Raw genomic sequence first — 21,049 nt, forward strand, 5'->3', positions numbered from 1 at the left:
TTCCTCTGGTTCTTCGCCCTGGGGCTCGGAAAACTTGGATTCCAGATCAGTAGCTTTAGAATCACTTGCCCTACAAAAAAAAGCTTCAGTTGAACAGCCAGTTTCCTAGTCATCTGGCCTTACATCCCGGCTTTTCCTGATTGTTCAGAGATTATTAATAAAATCTTACAAGGATGTCTGACACAGATTGCATACGAGGAGCACAGAACGAAGCACCGCAAGACATATCTTCCGTCGATGGCGGGCACTGCAGGAGGCAGTGATAGTGGAGGTTGGTGATGGGTTACGTAATGTAGTCAACAATTCAAACACTGTCGAGGAGAGCGAGGCATCGCCAGTTCTTGAAGGCCACACTGTTCTCTGCGACGTCAAGTTGGACATAGCGGCGCACAATTGTATGAGTGAGAGATTCATCTTGAGCAAGTTTACGAATGGAGCATAAGAGAAGTACGTGGCATTTAGGGAGTGGCGACAAAAATACTCTGCAAACTTGCAGTGTAGGTCCAGACTTGGTACGTACCGTTGTCCATCACTAATGAAGGTTTCTCAGTACTAGTCATTTCAACGAGTCCATCTGCATGTAGACCATTTTCCTTGACAAGATATGTTTCCCAGCCATCCAACTGTCATTCATGTTTGACGCTGAAATTGACTTTAGTGCATGTCGTCATACTAGGCAGGCAAAAACCGTTTTCCGATCTGCGCACGAGCCTCCTTTGAAAGGTGGAGGCGCGACATCGTCTTGTTCGTTATCCAGCTTTATCGCTTACTAACCATTTCTTCGTACTTGCAAGTATGGAGATGTCGGCTCATAAAAGAGATACATCCCTTCGTCCGCCACCATTCGGTAGCTAGCTCAAGTCGAACACAGACATCCGTCAAGTCTGCGTTCTTTAAGTACCAATCAACCTGTACTTGGTTCAAGTTGGCGCATAACGCGTTCGTCGTCGGCTGCGGAATTGCTGCTATTCATTTCATTCCTCCGTTTCCGCTTGTCCCCATCAGAGTAAAGCGGATGTAGCTCGTTATGCGCTCCCTGCAGCTTTTGACGGAGTATAAGATGGAAAATCAACGACGACAATGTAGCCTCCTCCATTGCTAACCGCTCACCACGACGGACTTCTTCAAGGTTTGGACCATATCACGACTTGCTGTAAATAACATGGTCTTGTACTCTGACGATCAAACTTGCACGAATACTTACGGCGAATCTATCGCTGTGCCCTGGGATTCGAACGGCGTCATATTCGAAGACGATAGTTCCACAGGTTTTGCAGTCTCCTCATTCAATACACTCCCCTCAGCCGTCAATAAAAACGCATCCATATACCCAATCTCCAATACCTCCCAAGAACCGAAAAAGAGGTCTTCCTGCAACGCTATTCATTCCGCCCTTGTAAAGACTAAGCGAACACATCGTCCTGGATTGACTCGTAATCCCAAAGCATGTAATTCATGTAAGCGTAAGAAAAAGCAGGTAAGATTTATTCTCCTTTGACACACTTCTTTGCCCCTGATATTGGTTTGGAAGTGCCAAGGATATTACCAGGGAATATGCGAGAGGTGCAAACGGACACCTCACGAGTGTATGTGGGATGAAGATGATAGCCAGCGCGGGGTGAAAAAGGCGAAAGTTCAGGCAGCGCTACGTGCTGCAAGGGAAAGATCCGAGCAGATAAACCCTAATCGGCCTGTCGAGATACAGCTAACTTCTCCTGTATCTAATCAATCTCTTCTTTCTCCAGCTCACAGAATTTGTGAACCGTCTCAACGTATGCCTAATAATAGTACCATCTCAAATTCTCAATCCTCGCCAGTACAAGACGAAGATTCTCTCTTGGCTTTAGAGGATCAGATACCCCAGGATTCGTCCATCTCAAATTTTGGTCCTCTCGACCCTAGCTTTGATTTTGATCAGTATCAACGTCCTTGCATCTCACCTTCTCAACTCAGCAGCGCGGAAGGATCCTCTATATCATCCATTGAACAAATCGAATTATACGCCGTCCAATCTCAGCATATCTCATGCTTGCCAAACGAGCTCAATACCGGAGGTACCAAGCCCCTCGATGCTCAGTACAGCATCCCTTCGACCTCATCCACTGAGATCGGTAGCTCGGTAACTTCATCCATATCACCAATGGAGATTTTTGGGGCGTTCACCGGTCCATACGACTACCATAGAATCTCGTCATCTGAGATAAGCAGTGTTGATGATCAGGATTTTACGGTTCTCGGCGTCGAAAACCTCGCTTTGCGACGGGTAATAGGCGAGACCAGCAGACAGTTGCTATGACCAAGCCTCTCCGACCCAGGAGATGTCAGTCATTACGACAGTCACCGCTCACGAGTAGTCATCTATGGAAGAGGAAGAGAACAGCTTCCCTGTACCTGGCGGAATTGCAGAAATGAATACATTACAGCCGTTTAGGGGGTGGGATTCTCAAAATCTAGGAGGCTTCGAGTGAGTTCTTTCCTTTTACTAGCAGTGACGAAATGGGTGAACGTATAGGAGAATAACGTCATTTTATCAACCCAGACAGATTTTCAATCCAATTTTTTTGGTTCTTTCTATGAGGTAAATATTGCTTGCTTCTTATGCATCCTAAAATTATATAGATTGACTTATGAATCCCTTATGATACTGCTTTTTTGCTCGAATGTTGGGTTTTATATGGTTAAGCATGCTTTCTTCCGAACCTACACATATTTTCCATCAAGAACAATAAATAAGTTTCAGTGGCTCTCCCATTTTGCCGTGTATTTGCTAATGATATACAGTACAAAGATTATTTAGATTATTTATACCTTATTTCTTTTCGCTGGGCCAAAGCTTCTCGTCTGTGTGCGAGGACGAACTCGGAGATGTCAAGCCAGAGCTTGACTGAAGCGGTTGCTGGGGCCCCAAAGTCGTCTCAGATGCCCTTTCTTTGCCCTTTCCCTTTCCCTTCCACCATTTTTTACTCGACTTGTCAGCTTCATTACTCAAAGGCGAAGTATATCTGCCAAGTTCAATGCCACCCCTTGCACGCTCCGGCATTTTCCCTAGCGATATAGCCTCCTCCTTTACCTTTCTCGATTCTGTCGCTTCGTCAGATTTCGCATGCTTGAATTCTTCCAAAATCCGCTTTCGGTCTTCTTGGGTTATCTTCCTGAGTTCTTCGATACTAGCTGCTTTTCGTGAAGGTCGGAGTGATTCGGCTGGGGAAGAGTAATCGAGAGTGAAGAGTTTTGTGGCTCGGCCGTCTACCTCGCGTATTGCGCCTTGCGCACCATATCGAACTGCCGATATACCACTACCCAAAGGTCGTGTAACGAGAGACACACCTTGTAGACGTTAGCTTTTGTCATTTACATTGTAAGTCATAAACTTACCGCCTCTCACGAGTCCAAAGACCCCACCAACTGGACCCTATGTCTGGTTGTCAGGATCTCTATAAAAGTGCCGACCGCCATCGCAACTCACTCCCTCCTTGAATCCATACAGAGGCTCCATGACTAGCGCTTTCATACCATCCTTTACACCAGTGGTAAGTTCATCCCTTGCTTCCTTCATCCCTGACTTAAAGTCGGTAATGGGAACTCTCTGGCGTGTAGCTTGTTCGTATGACCACGTCCAACCGCCCGAAGGGTTTCGGACTTGGGAAATGATGACTGGCTGCTGTGCTGAGATGTCGACTTCTCTCTGAGGAACCTTTGGGAAAAGTCCGATCAGCTGTGGCTCAAATCTTCACAAAAGAAACTTACCGGTTGGTTGAACATGTGCAACACATTCAACACAGATGCAGTCAAAGCAAGGAAGAACGCTTGGGTACCTCCAATGATAGGATCCGAGTCGGCAATATTCACTGGGTATTCCTTTGATCCTGCACTAGCGATTAGAAATGATCAGGTTTGTTGATGAAAAAAGGTTACGATTCGGTTCAAGCGTTTTGAAAGACAACTTCCCCTCATCGACCAACACTCCAGCAGCAATCCCCGAAAGATGAAGGTTGTACTCAGGGGAATACCAAATAGCAGCTCTAGAAGGAATGATATCGCATCTACTAAGTGGTTAGCTGATTCTCAATGCGCCATATCTAACAATTCACCTCATGCTAAGCAAGGGAAGGTGCTTATGGATGGTCTCCGCAGCCCCCTTTGTACCGTCCTCAGTAGACAATTGTGATCCATACTCTCTGGCGGCAGATTGAACTCTCGGAGATAACGCCTCTTCCAAAGCAGAGGTGATCTCTTCACAGCTAAGGACGTCTGACGAGATGAAAGCAGCAATGCCCACTTGATGGATCTGTCTGCCCCAGAAGCTATAGACATGGGTTAGTGAGGGCAGTATGCTCAAAAACGAAGGTGAATTACCTTAAAGGACGTTCAATTGCCACGATGATGGCTGGTATTCCAGCTCTCATAGCAGCCAGGTTGAGCGAAGCGCCTAACAACCTGTATGAGAGTTTGCAAGCTTCGATAAACGGAATCACTTACTATCGGCGTGACAGATTGCTGAAATCCTCCTCTCTGACAAAAGCCACTGGTATGGAACGGGTGCCACCTCTATGAACCAGCTGGTTAGTTCTTTACAAGATTAACAAAGTTGACTCCTGGGAACTTGCCAGACACGATGAAGATATCGGGATTTTCACCATTCTTCATCTGTATGCCTTTGATATCCACAATGGCCCTATTATTGGACTTCAAGAAAGCCGTGATGAAGGAGTCTGTACTGGGTAAGCGTAGCCTAGAATGAAAGAACGGATGGCATGCTTATGATATTCGTGGAGTCTGAATTTGATAGGTCAAGCCTAAAAGACAATCAGTATGTCAGGGTTGAATATCAGGAATTTGGCTCACTTGACATATACAGGTTCCTTTCCGTTTTTGAGGAAGTACAAAAGGTCGTCAGAGGGGTGGAAATCTATCTGCTCCCGGTGATCAAATATGAAGCCAGTCACGTCTGCTATCGACTTAGCGACTTGACAAGCTTGCATGTCTTTATACTCACCAATATGTTCTCTCCAATCTTCTGGTTTTTTCAAAAGAGAGGGACTCCAGCAATAGGTGAAAGGTACTTTCAGTCTATCCAGAACACCTGGCCCCTCCATCTTGGTGAGGGTTGGTAGACCAAGGCTGGCAACTCGAAACTCGTTGATGACTCTTCCAAGCAAATGCCAAACCCTATAGAACCATCAGCGATAATGATATATTGGCCAACAAAGCAGATGTACTGATTCTCATAGATGGGATAGCTGAGATAATTAGTAAGTGAGGCGTTGGTGTTGGATCGTTGGATGATGGTTCCGGGATGTGGAAGAGTGATAGTGGGTGAACAAGGGTTGGCTAGATGCTCATCAGCTTTATTCCCGGCTTAAGGTCGGCAATAATCATACTCGAAAGGATATGTAGAGGAAGACCAAGAAGCTCAGCGATGGATACGTGGCAGGGAACATTGGGCGCCGAAATGATTAGATCAGCGGCAAAATGTGGATTTGTAGGTACAGCAGAGGGGCTGAAGGTCGAGCGATATAGTGATATTAATGTGAGTTCCATAGTTCTCTGGTCTGATATGATCATGAGCATGATACACACGCGTTGACAGTTAAATACCCACCCTTTGTCCAAGTAGACAGGTTCGCATCTGCTGGTGCGGAGAGAGGATACATTTCCAGCTTGTCATGCAGCCCAACTCGGCCATCTTTACCTGTCCTCCCTGCCAGATTATTCTTAGCTTGAGTAATTAGGTCTTCATAAAATTCCGATGTAACAATGCGGATTCGATGAGAATGTGAGACGATGAGTTCAATGGCAAGAGATATGAATTGGCGAAGATCATCTACAAGCATCAATTTAGTCGGTTGTTCCTTAATATTAAACCAGGAATTTACCTTCATCGCCGATTGCAAACATCACAATGTTGAATGATGGCACAGCTCCTTGTGGATCCAACGCATATTCCTTGACTCTTGGAGCAACAGCAGCAGGTAGATCGCCGAGATTCTCCTGGACATCAATCCAGACATTGACATCCCCATAAGTCGTCAAAGAGGAGCGGACGTGGAGACCTGATCCAGAGCTAATGAATGCGCTGCGATCTATACTGAATTAGTCTTCAAAACATTTTTTCGCTGGATCTGTATATTTACCGGCGTCAGTAGGCACTGCGACATAATTGTTGCTCGCAGCGGGCGTTGTTGATGGCCCGCCCTGAGCTTCGTATGGTGGTGGCGATTCCATGGCTGATTATCGTTGAAGATTATAAAGAGGCAATTGCTAGATTGATATAAACATGGTCATGCCTTTTGACACCGCCTTTGAGCCTGAGATGGAAGGTGGGGGGGGAACAAGGTGACTTGCAGTGACGGATGGGAAGCGAGATCGGAACCAGAGTCGTTATCCTTATCAATTACCTAATCGTGCCTGGCTCACCCGGCCCCCAACTGTGGACGGATACCGCAACCACGCACCACTGTCGGTACTTAAAACAAGTGGTGTCGATCCTTTTGCTTTAAATCCGTATATATCGCCTGCATATACCTATTAACATTCCTGATAGAAGCAAGCCCTATATAAAATCCTCCAGGAGCACGAGCTACAAAAGCTAATTATCTCACCAAACCAACATAACACCTTTACGTTGTGCTAGTTAATAAATAGGATCGGTTGGCACAAACTCTCGGGCAAGTCCTGGATCGGCCGGAGGTCGGTATACGCTATGAACGCTTTCACCGGGTTCATAAACTTCAAAGTCTGATAGGGCGAATCGAATTGGCCTGGAACTGGAAATGACAGCCCTTGAGTGCTGCGATATCATTGTGAAGGGTTCGGAATCCGCCATTCATCCTGGAGCTTACGTTCGAGATTCATAGTCTTCTTTTTTCATTGACATTTGACCTTGATATGTGTTCGTCCTCATGCCACTCTCATAGATGGGGCCTATTTCTCCATATGGAAGAGATAATCACCTATAGCAGCTGAAATTTTTTGAGTCGTTAGACTACTACTTTCATCCGTCGACCAGTTGGATACCGATGCTTAGACTTTGCTGAACCTCAAGATATTTTGACCAGTCTTCCCAGTCATTGAGGATGGTCGTTGCTGAGGGTCAGCTTTCCTAATTTTAAATACTGTCCTCGTTTTAGACGGAGCTGCGGGTACGGAGCTAAGGAATCGCGATTGGGGTGACACAACGAGAGTCCATATTTATAAGTGTGGGGCCTTTATCAGTGGTAGAGGGGGTAATGGAGCCGGATGCAATGGGAGGTATATTTGATGTCTGCCGTTTGTTTTTTACAGAATGGAAAAGAGAGCGTGAGGACAGGCTAAGAAAAAAGCCTTCATCACTTCTATTTATATCGTTAACACGCTTAATCTGGCAGCAAAGGCCAGTACTTAAGGCTCGAGGAAAGGAGAGATGAAACCATCAAAACTCACATGACATCCATTATATCTCTGCTAACGATTAACTGGCAACGGCTCTTACAGTCAGAAATCCTTACGCCAACGTCTCCCCACTTTCAGTAAGTACAATTTAAACAAAACATAGCCTGCACAGTATTAACACAATGGTCGCAACCTAGCCAGCATACTCGTAGAATCCTTTTCCCGTCTTCTTCCCCAGCCAACCAGCATCCACCATCCTCACCAACAACCCCGCCGGCCTATACTTGCTATCCCCTGTCTCAGTATGCAGCACCCTCTGGATCGACAAACAAGTGTCAAGCCCAATAAGGTCCGCGAGCGCAAGTGGACCCATGGGGTGGCCCATCCCGAGTCGGAAGGTGGCATCAATATGTTCAGTAGAGGCGATACCTTTTTCAAGGACCATGATGGCCTCGTTAAGCATGGGCATGAGGATGGCATTGGCGATGAAGCCGGGGGAGTCTGCAGAGTGGGTGACCTCTGTATTGCACGTGAGCTCACGTGGTGGGCTGTAAAAAGGAAATATGAACAGACCTTTCTTGCACGCTTTGCCAAAAGCTGTAGCTTGGTCGATTGTTTGTTTGGAAGTTTGCAATGCAGGTATTATCTCGACGAGCTTCCTGAGAAGGTCAATAACTCTATAGTACGCTCTTGCACTCACATCACTGGGACAGGGTTAAAATAATGGATTCTATGATCCCAATTAATTCCTGGATAAGCTACCAACGTAGAATAACTCACCCGATCACTCTCTCTGCGCTGCTCTTCCCTTGAGCACCACCCATACTCCCCGCACTAGCAGCGAGCTTGGTAAGGCTGATAGAGCTCGTGTTGCTACCCAAAATTGAAGTAGGAGGCAGTAAGTCTCCCAGCCGCTTGAACAAACCGAGTTTGAGCTCTGGTATTTCAGGGATAGCCTACATCGCTGTTACCGCTTTGCCTGACTTCTCAAGCTTGAACTGCTCTCACCTCAATAACAATATCTACATCTTTTAGCTTTTCGTCCCCATTTAATCCCGACCCATCTCCTTTGACAGGGTTGATCCGAGCCAGAGCTTCATCGGCTTCTCCTTGTGTCATCCTGTTCTTGCTGACATCTTTCGACAAAAGAGATTGTACTCGTGACATGGCTTGCGAGAGGACTGCGGAGGAAGGATCATGGAGAGTGAGCGGTACACGGGCATGAACTGCGGTGACGTAGCTGTCAAGGTGTCAGCTTGATCCAATAGGCAGAGTAAGGAAATAATATACGCGATACCCAAGCCCATTTGCCCAGCGCCGATGATAGCTGCTTTGCGAAACGATTGGATGGCTGTCATTATGCGGATTGTGATGAAATTGGTTGATACGTAGTTGAAGATGTCTCAGCAGCAGACATGGACCAAACAAGATAACATAGTTGTGGGTATAAGAGTATATAGCAAAGAGTTGTTACTTCTGTTCGCTGGTCGCCTGATCTGCCGGTCACGATCCGTATAGCTTGTTGACGAAACACGCGACTGGTTAATTACCGGTGACAAGTAGTTTACCGTCCCCCTTTTCGTTCATCATTTATTTACTGCCTCCTATCGAGCCATTTTCGTCAATGGTATCATGGGGAATTGACCATAATATCCTCAGGCTGTCGGGAGATTTTCGCCCTTTTTTCTTCTTGTCGCTGGTACATGCACGACCAAACGGCAAATCTCATAATAATCTATATTTATTGCTAGTCGTCGTACCATTTGCTTGTCTTCTTTATTTGGCGAGGGAGGCCACCGGCTCGTCAAGACACCGGCGGAGATAGGGGTTTAGGCGTGTGAAGGATTCACAAGTTAGAAAGCAAGGACACTGGCAAGCCTATTTATCCATAGAAACGCTTTATGGGCTGCAGCGCTCTAGGCTTTACAAGGCGGTGAGGATTCCATAATTCCAGGAAATGCCCCTGAAATCTTCCCAAAAAAGCTGAGGTTGGATTAAAACAGTGCACATCTATAGCTGGCATTTGTCAGTTTATTTATTAGCGTCCCTAACTTGGTGCTATAATCGACATAAAATGGGAGTAAAAACGGATAATTAAACGCTGCGGCTTACGTCGGACGCGCATTGCTTTAGTGGGACGAGGCACGAGGAGTGTTCGGTCCTTACGGCGGTCGCGACTTTCGAAGAAATAGACGATGAAAGACGGATGGCATACGGTACTTCGCAGCCTTCTTGTACAGCAATAACTATCTCCAGCTCTTCACAGTTGACAGATCTCACTATTGCCTCTCTACTTCGTCTTTCAGCTCTGCTCGCCTTACTGTTTCGTCACTTCTTGACTTTAGCAACGATCAACCACGTCTCTTCAATCTTGTTGCTCCAAGCGAACCCGCAGTGATTACCGGAAAACAACGAGACTAACCAAAGGATCAAATTTCATCACAACCATCATTCAACTTGTGTAACGACAGGCCGACAGACAGCGGACAGCAGAGCAGCAATATCGCCTCGCGCTGTACCCTTCACTGTCATTTCACCGCTTGCTCCGGTCTCTGAACTTCTCAAGTCGCGTTCCGATTTGAGAGTACGACTCAGCCTTCTCAGTAGCTCGTACGTGAACACGGACCATGTCTTCATCGATTTCAGCCTCCTCGACAACGTCAGCAACAGCGTCCGCGAGCACGTCGGCAGCAGGCATCGTTGATTCTAGCTCAAACTCAGTTTTCAAGCTCGTCGGCATCTGTCTTGCCGTCGGTAGCGGTCTTCTCATCGGAACAAGTTTTGTGATCAAGAAGAAGGGGCTAATCAATTCCACGGAAAAGTATGGGAACCAAGCAGGAGAGGGCCATGGGTATCTGAAGAGTTGGATATGGTGGGCGGGAATGTTGACAATGATTGTTGGAGAGATCTGCAACTTTGTGGCTTAGTGAGTGTAGCTTTGGCCGAAAGAAGAACCATGCTGAGAGACGAGTAGTGCATTCACAGAAGCCATTTTGGTGACTCCCATGGGTGCCCTCTCAGTAGTCGTGGCCGCTATATTATCACATTTCATGCTGAAAGAAAAGCTCACGTTTTTTGTGAGTCCAAAATGGGACCAAGTTGCGCAAACTCACCCTCTTACAGGGTTGGATAGGATGTACACTTTGTATTATGGGAGCCGTCATTATCGCTCTTAATGCCCCGGAAGAGCAATCTGTCACCACAATCAATGAGTTCAAGAAGATGTTTTTATCTGTCGGATTCCTCGTTTGGGCTTCACTTTCTATCGCAGCAAGTCTGGTGGTGGTATTCTTTGTCGCACCAAAATACGGGAAAAAGAACATGATGCCGTATATTAGTATTTGTTCTTTGATTGGAGGTATCAGTGTCAGCTGTACTCAAGGGTTGGGTGCAAGTATTTTGACGAGTATCCAAGGCGATAACCAAGTGAAGAACTGGTTTTTTTGGTTCTTGTTTGTTTTTGTTATCGTCACACTATTAACCGAGTGAGTTGACATCATCATCTGTCATTTACTGTATGTTAACATAAATTAGGATCAACTATTTGAACAAAGCTTTGGAGCTCTTCAAGTGGGTGTAACCCTTTATGGCTTAACACGGCTAACAGCTTGTAGCACTTCCATGGTCGTCCCAGTATACTTTTGTTTCTTCACTTCCGCAACCCTCATCACCTCGTTTATCCTCTACAAAGGTCTCAAAGCCTCAGCAGTTACGCTGATTACTATGGTCCTTGGCTTCCTCGTCACGTGTCTTGGTATCACTCTCCTCCAGCTCTCCAAAGTTAATCCCAAAGAGCTTGCCAACAAACTGGATCGCAAATCCACTATACTTATGGAGGCATCAAGACATCAGACAGAGGATGCAGAGAAAGGTCAGGTGTCAAGCTACGAAGATCCGGGCATGGATGCGCTGAGAGGAGGTTTCGGTGCAGTGGGCAGTATCATCAGAGCAAGGAGTGTGAATAGACGCATGAGTAATGCTAGCACCCTGAACGGAGGGAAGTATGGCGCTGCCAACTTGTCTACCCACGGTTTGGAACATTTACCGAGATTCCAATGTAAGTACTATCTCACTAGGGACCAAGAGTTATGCTCATACGATGTAGTGTCTGACAATCCCATGCCTTCCGATGCTATGAGCCAAATTTCATTACACTCGGCCAAGTCTCCAACCATTTTGAGTGGAAAAAGTTTTAGAAGTCCACATGACCAGTACCCCTCTCCTCAGCGGTCAAAGAGCATCAAAGTATGTTAATTCTCGAGGGCTCAGTAGCACAGCTGACAATCTCTTAGTTTGAGGAAGGCGACATTGTCCACCAATATCATTACAACCAAGGACCCGACCAAGACGCCATGCACACCTATCTTCCTTTCTCGGCTGACCATCACAACGGTTACCGCCACAGCTCTGGTCCTATGTACCCACCTGTCATGGAAGAAGACGAAGATGCATATGAGAAGGAAGTCGAGGCAAACAGGGAAAACGGATCGAGCCGTACAAAGGTGCACGTTGATGGTGCCTCAGAAGAGGTGTTGGCTGAACCTCTGAGCTACAACGACCCCTACGCTATCTATCCCGCGCGAGCCAATGTACCTCAGATTGCACGGCAGTCGGGCACGAATAAAGGTCTCAGCGGGCTATTTAGCTTTCAGTCTGGCCCGGATCTCTCCCTTCATATCCCACATATCAACCGAAACCGGGATAGCAGCAACGAGAAATCTCCCAGACGGGAGCACCACGATTATCCGACTTTGTCGAAGAAGGACAGAAACAATGCACAAGAGCGGGAAGAGAGGCAAGCGTTGGTAGGAGGAGATGATGATGAAAGTGGAGGAAGGCATAGGAGTGATAGCAATGTGAGCTCATCACTGAGTGTTAGCGATGGCGAGACGAGGGAGAGTGAACAGCCGCAGAGTGCTGTGTCAACGCAAGCAACAATAGGAATGTGTACCAGAGTGCAGATAGGGCAGGGTTCACCTGCAAGACAGGGAGCGTTTACGTCGAATGGTACTAGTGGTGCAGTGCCAGAACGAAGAAATTCACCAAGAAAATTACCGGATTTGCCAGGTTTTGCGGCTGGATCGCCCTACGGATCTTCGTGAATTATGGCACACGAGAAGAAGGCTCATAACGTCATGTCTTTTTGTCTTTTTGGGAGGGTTTGCAATGTAGGACAGAAGAGACTGGTTTGGTTACAAGGGTTTGCCACATTAGTGTACTATTTATGGCCATTTTAAACGAGCTTAGTGTATCAGAGCTAAATTAAATTAGGCATCTTGGGTTATGGGGATGAACAAGTCAAAAGTGATTCCACCACAATATGACACTGTAGCACTTCCTCAACGATATTGATTTACTAAGCGGTCCAAAAGAAGGTTGAGCCATTTGACTCAACAGGATGCTCAATTGATGGAAACGCCAAGCAGAAAGGATCAACGCGATTTTGTGTTTACCCTATGCGGGATGCCATTAACAACAGGACTGCCTGTAGATATATAGAAATGCTAAGTCTATTCGTAAATGTAGAGTGCTATCCCTCTCCCTTCAGTCTAAACTCTTTCCGGCCCATGTCCAACCAAATTCCTCAATAACTGCAACAAGCAACAAATTCCACCAAGCCAGCACAATGATAATCTTCTTCTCCTGATACATGAACCAATTGATATCGTAAACGAACAACGATTTTTTTCTGAATTACAGTTCTACTGACGAATGAATCATCAATGAATTCTACAAGGCTCGTCAGTCGAAGATACACTCAAGGAAAAAAGAGGAGTGCTTACCAAAACGATCCGACGTGAACCAATCACATCTCCATCCCCTCAATCCCTTCTTCCACACCTTCCAAACCCATATCCATCTCCCCCATAAACCCCCCATCCAAACTCCTCGATAATCCTCCACCAGGTTCCAACCGCTCACCTTTCCCTCTGGCGATTTCCATCTCTTCCAACTTGTCTCTTCTTAGTATCCCACCGGTTGACAGCTGACGACCCTGCAATGGCATTTGCGCGGGCGTCTGCGTGGCGTTTGCCATACCGCCAGTGGTGTTCGCGGGACCGGCAGAAACAAGAAGTGGTAAAGATGCTTTTCGTTCTCCAATAGGCGCCGGAGGGACCGATGGGAAACGAATGGTTCGACCCGTTTCCGCAACAGTTGCGGATTGGGGCTCTCTTCGAGATGGGAAGAATGCAGCGTCATCGGACTTCCAGCCTCGTGTGAGGATCTTGGCTGGACCGACGGTGGCACCAGATGCTCGTGCGGAGGCGATACCAGAGACGGAAGCAGACGCCGATGCACCAGCACCAGCACTTCCTCTTCTCCGACAGAGCTCAGCAGCAGAAGGTGACCTTGCAGCTGGTGGAGCGGTGATGATGGGAGGAGGGGGTGAACGATGGCGAGAGCATTGCGAGTTAGAAGGTTTATCGGTGAGTATACGGATGGAAGAGCGGCCACGCTGATATGCAGGTTGAATAGGAGCTTCAACATGGCCGTCGTCTGATGTCGACGGCAGGTAAGAAGGGTACGCGTGCTCCCGATTTGATCCAAATTTTCGACGGGGAGTAGAAGGAACGTTAGGACTGGCCCATCGAGTTTCGGCCCATGAAGGCCGATTTTGAAACTTGGCCATGTTTGTAAAAGTGCCGATACCGGTGACAGCGTCGTCCTCACCCGACGTAAACCCATCTTCCTCATCTTCATGATACCCCTCGTCGGAATCAAACTCGTGACCAGGGATCGCGATCGGTGATTCCACAAACCCATCATCGTCCTCATTTTCTTCATCTTCATCCTCTTCTGAATCTTCTTCCGAATGTGTAGAACACCAAGAAGGGGTGCTGGGAGGTGGAGAACGAAGGGTGGACATGTTAGATATGGATGTAGACGTCGACCGAGATCGGGTGCGTTGGTTATATTGAGCATTAATAGAGCGAGGGGACATTGGGGGACAAGGGTTGACGGCAAATGTCAGTGCTGAAGGTCTTCTTCTCAACGGCGGCTGGTTCGAGACATTTTGTTCGTCACATTCTGGCACCTTTGACACATTGCTCTCGCCATCACGCGTACCGCCTTCTTCAGCTGCCGAGATTGTATCTCGCCGTAAAATCGGCTTCGTCGCGCCAACGCTACCTTCGACTGGGCTCAAGATACCGTTTAATATCACCGGGGCAGGCGCTGTCGCTGAAGATCTTGGCGGTTGTCTCGCTTGAGTAGGAAAAGCGTTTGACTACACAGATAATTAGTAAATGATTGCACATCGCGACAATCGCCACCCACATGACAATGCCAATCTGAACTGAATGTCCCAGCCTCCGAATCAGTCGAAACAGGGCAAGGCTTGACAGCAAAAGTCAACGTCGAGGGATTCTTCTTTCGTGGAAGCCGATCCATTGCCGCTCGATCCTCTTCCGGCACCCTCGCCACACCTAACACAAACCCGTTGAACATTTCATGATCTCGTGAACCGTCCTCACCGTTCGTCGAGAACGTATCTCTCCGTAATATAGGTTTTGTAGCGCTCACGCCAGTCGTCGCGGGTGATACGGGATTAGACCCTGATGCTGACCCAGCGGAAGGTAGCCTTGATCGGGAAAAAGAGTTGGTTTGGAAAAGCGAAGTGATGAGTGAAGGCGACTGAGCACCGTTCCGGGCATCGCTAGCGCAGTGCCAATCGGAACTGAAAGTACCAGCTTCGGAGTCGGTGGAAACGGCGGTCGAGGTCGGAAGCGGAATTTTGCCAAAGGACAGCGTACAGTGCTCCCGGCAAGGAGAGGCGAATGAAGGAGAGCCCGGCATTCGTCGGGGTGGCGATGGGGTGAGGGAAACTACAGGCTGGTCGGAAAGACGGGGTGAGAAACCGCCGTAAACAAATTGTGGGGACTGTGCGGACGTCATGGTGGCAACTGCTGCCTATTCGAGCGCGAGAGAAGTTGCTGCTCAAAGTAAACTGGGTGAAAGGTGCGACGAACGCTGGGCCGTCTATTATTGAACGATGCTAATCATGGTCTCGCAGTGGTCGCGAAGAGTGATTGTCAACAGCAGAGATGAAAGAATCCAGTTCGCGACCAAACAGGGAGTGCCCTGCAGAGTAACGGAAAAAGGGCGAAACTGGAACGCGCAGGGATAGGAACCGCCGTAGCGTGTAGCTGTAACGGGGTCTGCAGTTTGGTGTCCACCGATGCTGCGTCGGAGTGGCAAAGCGTTTGTGCTCGAGAATGGAAAGAGGATGGAAGGAGGATGGAAGGAAGGAAGACGAAGCGGATTTCTGGAGCAACGCTGCTTCTCTACTCTGTGCTCTGCTGCATTTGCCGCAAAAGGTATCTCTTTCCATCTCTTGCGCACGGGCCGCAATTGGCTATAAGTAAATATTTGGGGTGCAGCCTTGCCGAGAACTGCCATCTCAGGAAAATGCCCCAAACAAACTAGGCACAAAAAGGTGGAGGCCTGGGTGCTTCCCCCAGCGCACGGACCACCCCGGTACGCTTTCCCTGCGTTACGGCAATTTGTCCTGGCAGTGTCATGCTGCTCACGTCATGGAGTCGTACATCTAATCTTCTCCCTTCTTTTTCCATTATTCTATCACGGGGTTCCGTCATTTTCTCTTTCCTCTTTCACTTCTTGTTCAAGAAGCGTCGTACTCTTCTGGCTGCTGCAACTTGGCGCGCACCCTTCTGCACATACCCCATGGCTCGGTCTAACAAGGATACGGCCAGCGGCGGCATTACTCATTTCCACTGCTTCTTAGGTGGAATACGCATAACATCAACTATGACAACTGACCAGCTGCTAATAATACCAACACTCCGGCAGCTGTCCATCAGCGGCAGTTGTCCGCATCGGCAAACAGCAAATGGACAGAGTGACGGAGGCCGACATGGAATATCAAAATGACACAAACATTCAAACCTATGTATCCATCATTGAACTTCCCGCGAGCCGTAGGACTCATCATTCGGTTTTCAGTCTTCAGTTTTTCAGTCTTCACAGCTTTAAAATGACAAGAAGGAAGGACAAGGAATCGTCGAGACCAAGCAAAATTGGCAACTCTTGAGTCCGACGCCAAGTGTACCAGTGCCCGGTTCTGGGCTTTTAGCGGCCATCGGTGATGATTTCGATTCATGCACTTACATCTTCCGACTCCCTTCCCTCTTCCTCTATCTTCTATTTCTTACTCGTACTGTGATATAATAATAGCATACCACTCCAGTGTTGCGTGCCACTCCATTACCACGATGACTGGCACTAGGAGGGGGCATCTAATACACTCTTGCGCAAGCACTCCGTTTATCGACGACGTTGCTCTTCTTCTTCTCTTTCCTCTTCCACCTTGCGCTCCCTTTAAACCCCCCCCGCTTCCAGTGGCCGATCTGTTCTCCGTATACCGTCCACGAATTCTCCTTCGTCCATTTCCGTTTTCCTCGAGATGCCTTTCGGGCGTCAATCTTGCACGCATCGCACTCTTCTGCAACGTTTTTTCGCCACCATCTGTTATTAGTTTTTAGAGCAGTGTCTCATTCGCTATGAAAACATACATGACATGTGGGGGCATACGCAGCTAAACTTGCTGCCGATATGTAGACATTATATCGCCATTCCCATCAAGAACAAACGCTCAACACCTTTATCTACCTCCTGACCTTCGTAGCTTCCTCTCCTCCTTCTCTCATGACTTATCTACAATTTAAATGATCAGTTGCAGGTTTACAGCCTCAGTCCTGCTCCTACTAAGGCCTACTGAAGGTATTGGCCGTCAAATTGCGACAAAAGACAATATTATTGTACGTAGAACGTGTAATCCCGGAAGAAGAGCGAGAGGCGAGTGACTGGTGGGCCGGAAAGGGAAAACAAGGGTATAAACAGAGGACGACGGTTCTTCGTACTAAGCCATATGCATACAACATTTGATCATCTGTAAACTATCAAACTATCATTATATCCTGCAAGCGATGGTGATTAGGGCGATTATGACGATTATAAATCATACCATACACTCTGAACCTTGCGCTCCAAACTCTTCTTCCCTACATCAACCCATGGCCGACAAACACCTTGCACAAGTACGTTATCCACCCCTTCAAACCATCTCGACTGTAGAGCTTTCTTGGCGGTAAGCCTCCGATCGGGGTCAAGCGTCAAGAGACCCTCTATCACTTCACTTGCTACTGCCATCAATTCATCGAGTCCTTCTTGGAGATGAGGAAGAATGAGTGGAGAGGTTAAAGGGGTGGGGTGGGAGGACGGGAATTCGATTTTGCCTGCGTCTGGGAGCTGGTTAAAGGTCTGGTTGAACTAAATGATTAGCTTCATGGTCCACAACGTACCGCGTTGAGATGAGATGAGATGTCGAAATCAACCGATGAAACTAAACTTACAGGCCAAATGTCAAGTACTGGAGTTCCCCTGATCTTGAAGATACTAGCCGCCAAACCTAATGTACCAAAGCTAGCGTCGAATATTGGCTGTCTTTCACCCATCTCCCGATTATCACCACCAGTTGCAGTATCAGTACGATAACCAGTGCCGTTTCCATCGCCACCGCTATTTCGTACGCGATGCCAGGACTCATCAAGTGGATCTGGATCTTCCATATCGTCGCTCCAATTGTCACTGTCTTCTTCACTGTCACTTCTAGCGTCGCTATCACTATCCCTATCGCTTCCGGCATCATCAAACCCATGGGGATAGCATGACCCAAATGGCCTGAACATTTGGGCAATCACGCATCCCGCTGCCCACGAGTCTACAGCGTATGGATCGTACCTCACTGGTGAAAACAAAAGTTCCGGTGCTCGATAGGCTCCCGTTCCGACATTACATGAGCTGCAAGCCCTGCCACCGTCATCGTCGCCCTGGCTTTGTTCTCTCCCGGTTGCTGAACGATCATGCCCCACGACAGTCCCGCCTTGGGCGTCCATCATCAAGGCAGATGAGCCTGACCAGGCAGTACCGAAATCGACAAGCTTGAGGTTCCCACAGAAGTCGATCAGGAGATTTGACGGGTTAATGTCGCGGTGGGCAACGTCATTGGATGCCAGATAATCGAGGGCTGTGAGCAGCTGATATGATAAACCTGTGGTGACGCTGAGAGACGACTGAGGAGAAGGATGTGGTAGAGGAATAGCAGGTGGCTCGAAGGGAAAGGAAGGATCTCTGAATAAATCGGTCAGAGTGCAGACAAATAATGGAAAGTGAAGGTAGTGCTCGAGGAGATCGGTGTCGTAGTGGTGCTCTACAAGCTTGACGATCTGCAGTTGTTTAAATACAAGGAACTTGAGCTGCTCTGTTCTGTTCGAATAACTCTGGTCATGGCTGCTCACATTTGAGTGATCCAATCTCTTGAGAATTGCAACTTCTTTCCCTACATCATGAGGCAGCATGCTTCTCAATCTTCCATCTGGGGGGGCAGAAACAATCTTGACGGCCTGCCATCCCTCCAGGCCGCCTAAAGAAGTTGCTCTCCATTGATTGGCGTCCGTAGTGCCTGGTCTACTCCTTTTATCCCAGACTGTGGGAACTGAGGGCGTTGGTTGCGCAATCACGGCTCCATGTCGACCTGATGCTCGAAATGTCAATTCGCGGAGAGCATAAACAGACAATTAGTGAAAACCGGACATACCTTGCCCAATGACTAGGCGTCTTCTGTCCATTGTAGAATGATTCTATGTTCTTTGAGCGCACATTTCTGAGCTAGTCCTGAGGAGCAACCTTTTTGGAGCTTGTGTATCTATATATATGCTTACAGTCTACTTTGTTTGCCAGATTTACTTTTGCTCTTTTTCACGAGGTGTACCCACATATGTACGTACTGTTGTTGCCTTTTGGCAGATAAGAGGAGTGCAAGTGGAGGCAAGAAGTTAATAGTACGTAATATCTAATCCTTTTGCTTTGTCGCTCCGATCTGATCGTAGCTCCGCTCGTCCGAACAACCGTGACCACTGGAGTGCATAGTTTTTTTAAACTCAATCTGAACAGAGCAGAGATACACATGATACTACTACAACCACCTGATGCATATCCAGCTTGGTCAATTGGGAGATAGTATGATACATGCGGTAAATTTGGCGGTACAATCTGAAGGGGAACAGCAGTACACATGATCGGATCTTAAGCAACATAGTGGAGAATAGATCGATCTTCCTCGTCTCGGGCCATGAACTGAACACAAGATGCAGCATTAGCGTCATGACTGTCTAAATATATATTTCACGGAGCACGGTGGAATACTAAATTGCACAAAAGGTCACTCACTTCTCGTTCAATCAGGCTCTCCACCCTCTTCTTAATCTCCTTCACATCCGGCGGGAACCTTTTTGAGACGTCGCTAACGACCCCATCAATCAACAGCTGGAGGGTAAGCTTCTTGCGGGATTTCATGATTCGGACAATGGTAGCTTCGAGGATGGACACTCGGTCGAGAGCGACTTGTTCGTTTGTCTTGCGGGATTCTTCCGCCTAAGTGGCCCACGTCACGTGGTAAGCAAATTGCAGTTGATACATATCATGAAGAGACAATGACCTACAGACATATCCTGTTGGATCTGGTTGATTTTGAATTTGATGCGTTCGCTCGTGAAGCCCTTGTTCCAAGCAAAGATATCTGTAGGATTGACCTCCTTGCCGGAGGGCTTCTTAAGAAGAACTCGGGTACCTTTCCTACCTAGCGCTAACGATTGAAGTGTTCTGACCAATTCATTATTCTCTGTAGACACAGACCGGCCAAATAAGTACCAGCTCGCAGCTCAAGTCGTGATGGCATGTGTTGGGGAATAAAGCAACTTACCGATACCCGTCCTCTCCTTAATTTCCGCAAATGTCAAGCTTTCAATCTCATTATACAAAAGGAGCACGACCGCCTGGAATAGGCTGACCCCGACTTCGTACCGTCCACTTGGGAATCGGGCGGTAAGAGTAACAGTTGCAAGTTGGAATCGCCAGGAGAGGACACGGTTCTTGTGTTGAGTGGTGTACCAGGAGGTGAAATCGTCGATTGAGGATTGAAGGGATGGAGTAAGGTGGAAATTCCAGCCGTCTTTGAGGAGGGGATAGCTACAACGGAAGGGAAAATAAGTACAAAATCAAGAGGCCAGTATGTGATGGGTGGCATTTGAGGGTTGCGAAGTGAGGGGGTGGTTGTGAACTTACGCAGGCCATGCAGACTCAGTGAGTACGTTGGCGGTAAAGTTGGATGTCTCGCCATACTGTGCTGGACCTCTGGACTGTGCCAGTTGGTATGATCGTACGAGCCTGAAGGAGGCAGTTAGAACAAAAGATTTACCAATCGGTAGACTACACTTACGTTTCTGAAAGTTGAAGGTCCTTCATCATCACATCTCCCGACGTGAATTCTTCTCCCAGCTCTGCGGTTGTCTCATTAGCTTCACCTTCTCAGACAACGGAGGAGAGTCCACCTACCCTTTTGAAGTTTTGCCACCATGGTCTTTTCCTGATCATTACTCGCACTTTTATTCAACAACAGCCTCTTGGCCAATTGACTCGAGTAAAATGCCTTGAACACATCTTTGTCTTTGGTAAACCCGATCAGTGTGACAATCTCATCCAAGTGATTATTAAACTGTTCTTCAGTGCCGGATCCTTGGCCTTTACGCATGGCGGCATCGAGATGCTTGGCAATCCATTCGGCAGGGGCGTTTTGTCGACTACCCATTCCTGTCTTGAA

The 21,049-nt window shown here is 47.6% G+C and overlaps 6 protein-coding genes across 6 annotated transcripts in view; 1 reads left to right on the forward strand and 5 right to left on the reverse strand.

Moving 5' to 3' along the window:
- Positions 1–2,809: 2,809 nt before the first annotated feature.
- On the reverse strand, positions 2,810–6,225 carry CNBG0380 (hypothetical protein; the record flags this gene model as incomplete). The annotated part of the gene is made up of 15 exons (XM_769449.1): positions 2,810–3,327; positions 3,376–3,412; positions 3,467–3,685; positions 3,748–3,866; positions 3,916–4,043; positions 4,092–4,304; positions 4,480–4,548; positions 4,613–4,732; positions 4,846–4,948; positions 4,997–5,169; positions 5,220–5,331; positions 5,382–5,552; positions 5,603–5,824; positions 5,877–6,083; positions 6,135–6,225. 15 exons carry the CDS (start codon positions 6,223–6,225, stop codon positions 2,810–2,812), a joined length of 2,502 nt encoding a protein of 833 aa, XP_774542.1.
- Positions 6,226–7,564: 1,339 nt separating this feature from the next.
- Positions 7,565–8,729, reverse strand: CNBG0390 (hypothetical protein; the record flags this gene model as incomplete). Its single annotated transcript, XM_769450.1, has 6 exons — positions 7,565–7,890; positions 7,945–8,030; positions 8,072–8,101; positions 8,152–8,327; positions 8,380–8,611; positions 8,662–8,729. The coding sequence occupies 6 exons, from the start codon at positions 8,727–8,729 to the stop codon at positions 7,565–7,567; spliced, it is 918 nt and encodes a 305-aa protein (XP_774543.1).
- Positions 8,730–9,998: 1,269 nt separating this feature from the next.
- CNBG0400 (hypothetical protein) lies at positions 9,999–12,473 on the forward strand (the record flags this gene model as incomplete). Its single annotated transcript, XM_769451.1, has 7 exons — positions 9,999–10,297; positions 10,346–10,448; positions 10,495–10,856; positions 10,906–10,941; positions 10,986–11,428; positions 11,477–11,616; positions 11,664–12,473. 7 exons carry the CDS (start codon positions 9,999–10,001, stop codon positions 12,471–12,473), a joined length of 2,193 nt encoding a protein of 730 aa, XP_774544.1.
- Positions 12,474–13,177: 704 nt separating this feature from the next.
- CNBG0410 (hypothetical protein) lies at positions 13,178–15,267 on the reverse strand (the record flags this gene model as incomplete). Its single annotated transcript, XM_769452.1, has 2 exons — positions 13,178–14,599; positions 14,650–15,267. 2 exons carry the CDS (start codon positions 15,265–15,267, stop codon positions 13,178–13,180), a joined length of 2,040 nt encoding a protein of 679 aa, XP_774545.1.
- Positions 15,268–17,343: 2,076 nt separating this feature from the next.
- On the reverse strand, positions 17,344–19,019 carry CNBG0420 (hypothetical protein; the record flags this gene model as incomplete). The annotated part of the gene is made up of 4 exons (XM_769453.1): positions 17,344–17,652; positions 17,745–18,617; positions 18,690–18,925; positions 18,989–19,019. The coding sequence occupies 4 exons, from the start codon at positions 19,017–19,019 to the stop codon at positions 17,344–17,346; spliced, it is 1,449 nt and encodes a 482-aa protein (XP_774546.1).
- Positions 19,020–19,476: 457 nt separating this feature from the next.
- CNBG0430 (hypothetical protein) overlaps positions 19,477–21,049 on the reverse strand; it is a gene marked incomplete at both ends in the record, with an annotated part of 3,042 nt that continues 1,469 nt past the window's right edge. Inside the window, 7 exons of the mRNA XM_769454.1 lie at positions 19,477–19,527; positions 19,621–19,824; positions 19,893–20,071; positions 20,153–20,418; positions 20,515–20,616; positions 20,669–20,729; positions 20,785–21,049. The exon at positions 20,785–21,049 is cut by the window's right edge and continues 691 nt beyond it. Of these exons, the coding sequence (XP_774547.1) occupies positions 19,477–19,527; positions 19,621–19,824; positions 19,893–20,071; positions 20,153–20,418; positions 20,515–20,616; positions 20,669–20,729; positions 20,785–21,049 (1,128 nt within the window). The remainder of the gene's footprint in view (positions 19,528–19,620; positions 19,825–19,892; positions 20,072–20,152; positions 20,419–20,514; positions 20,617–20,668; positions 20,730–20,784) is intronic.

This window comes from Cryptococcus neoformans, chromosome 7 (genome assembly GCF_000149385.1).
Source record: "Cryptococcus neoformans var. neoformans B-3501A chromosome 7, whole genome shotgun sequence".
In the NCBI taxonomy this organism is placed as follows: Eukaryota; Fungi; Basidiomycota; class Tremellomycetes; order Tremellales; family Cryptococcaceae; genus Cryptococcus; species Cryptococcus deneoformans.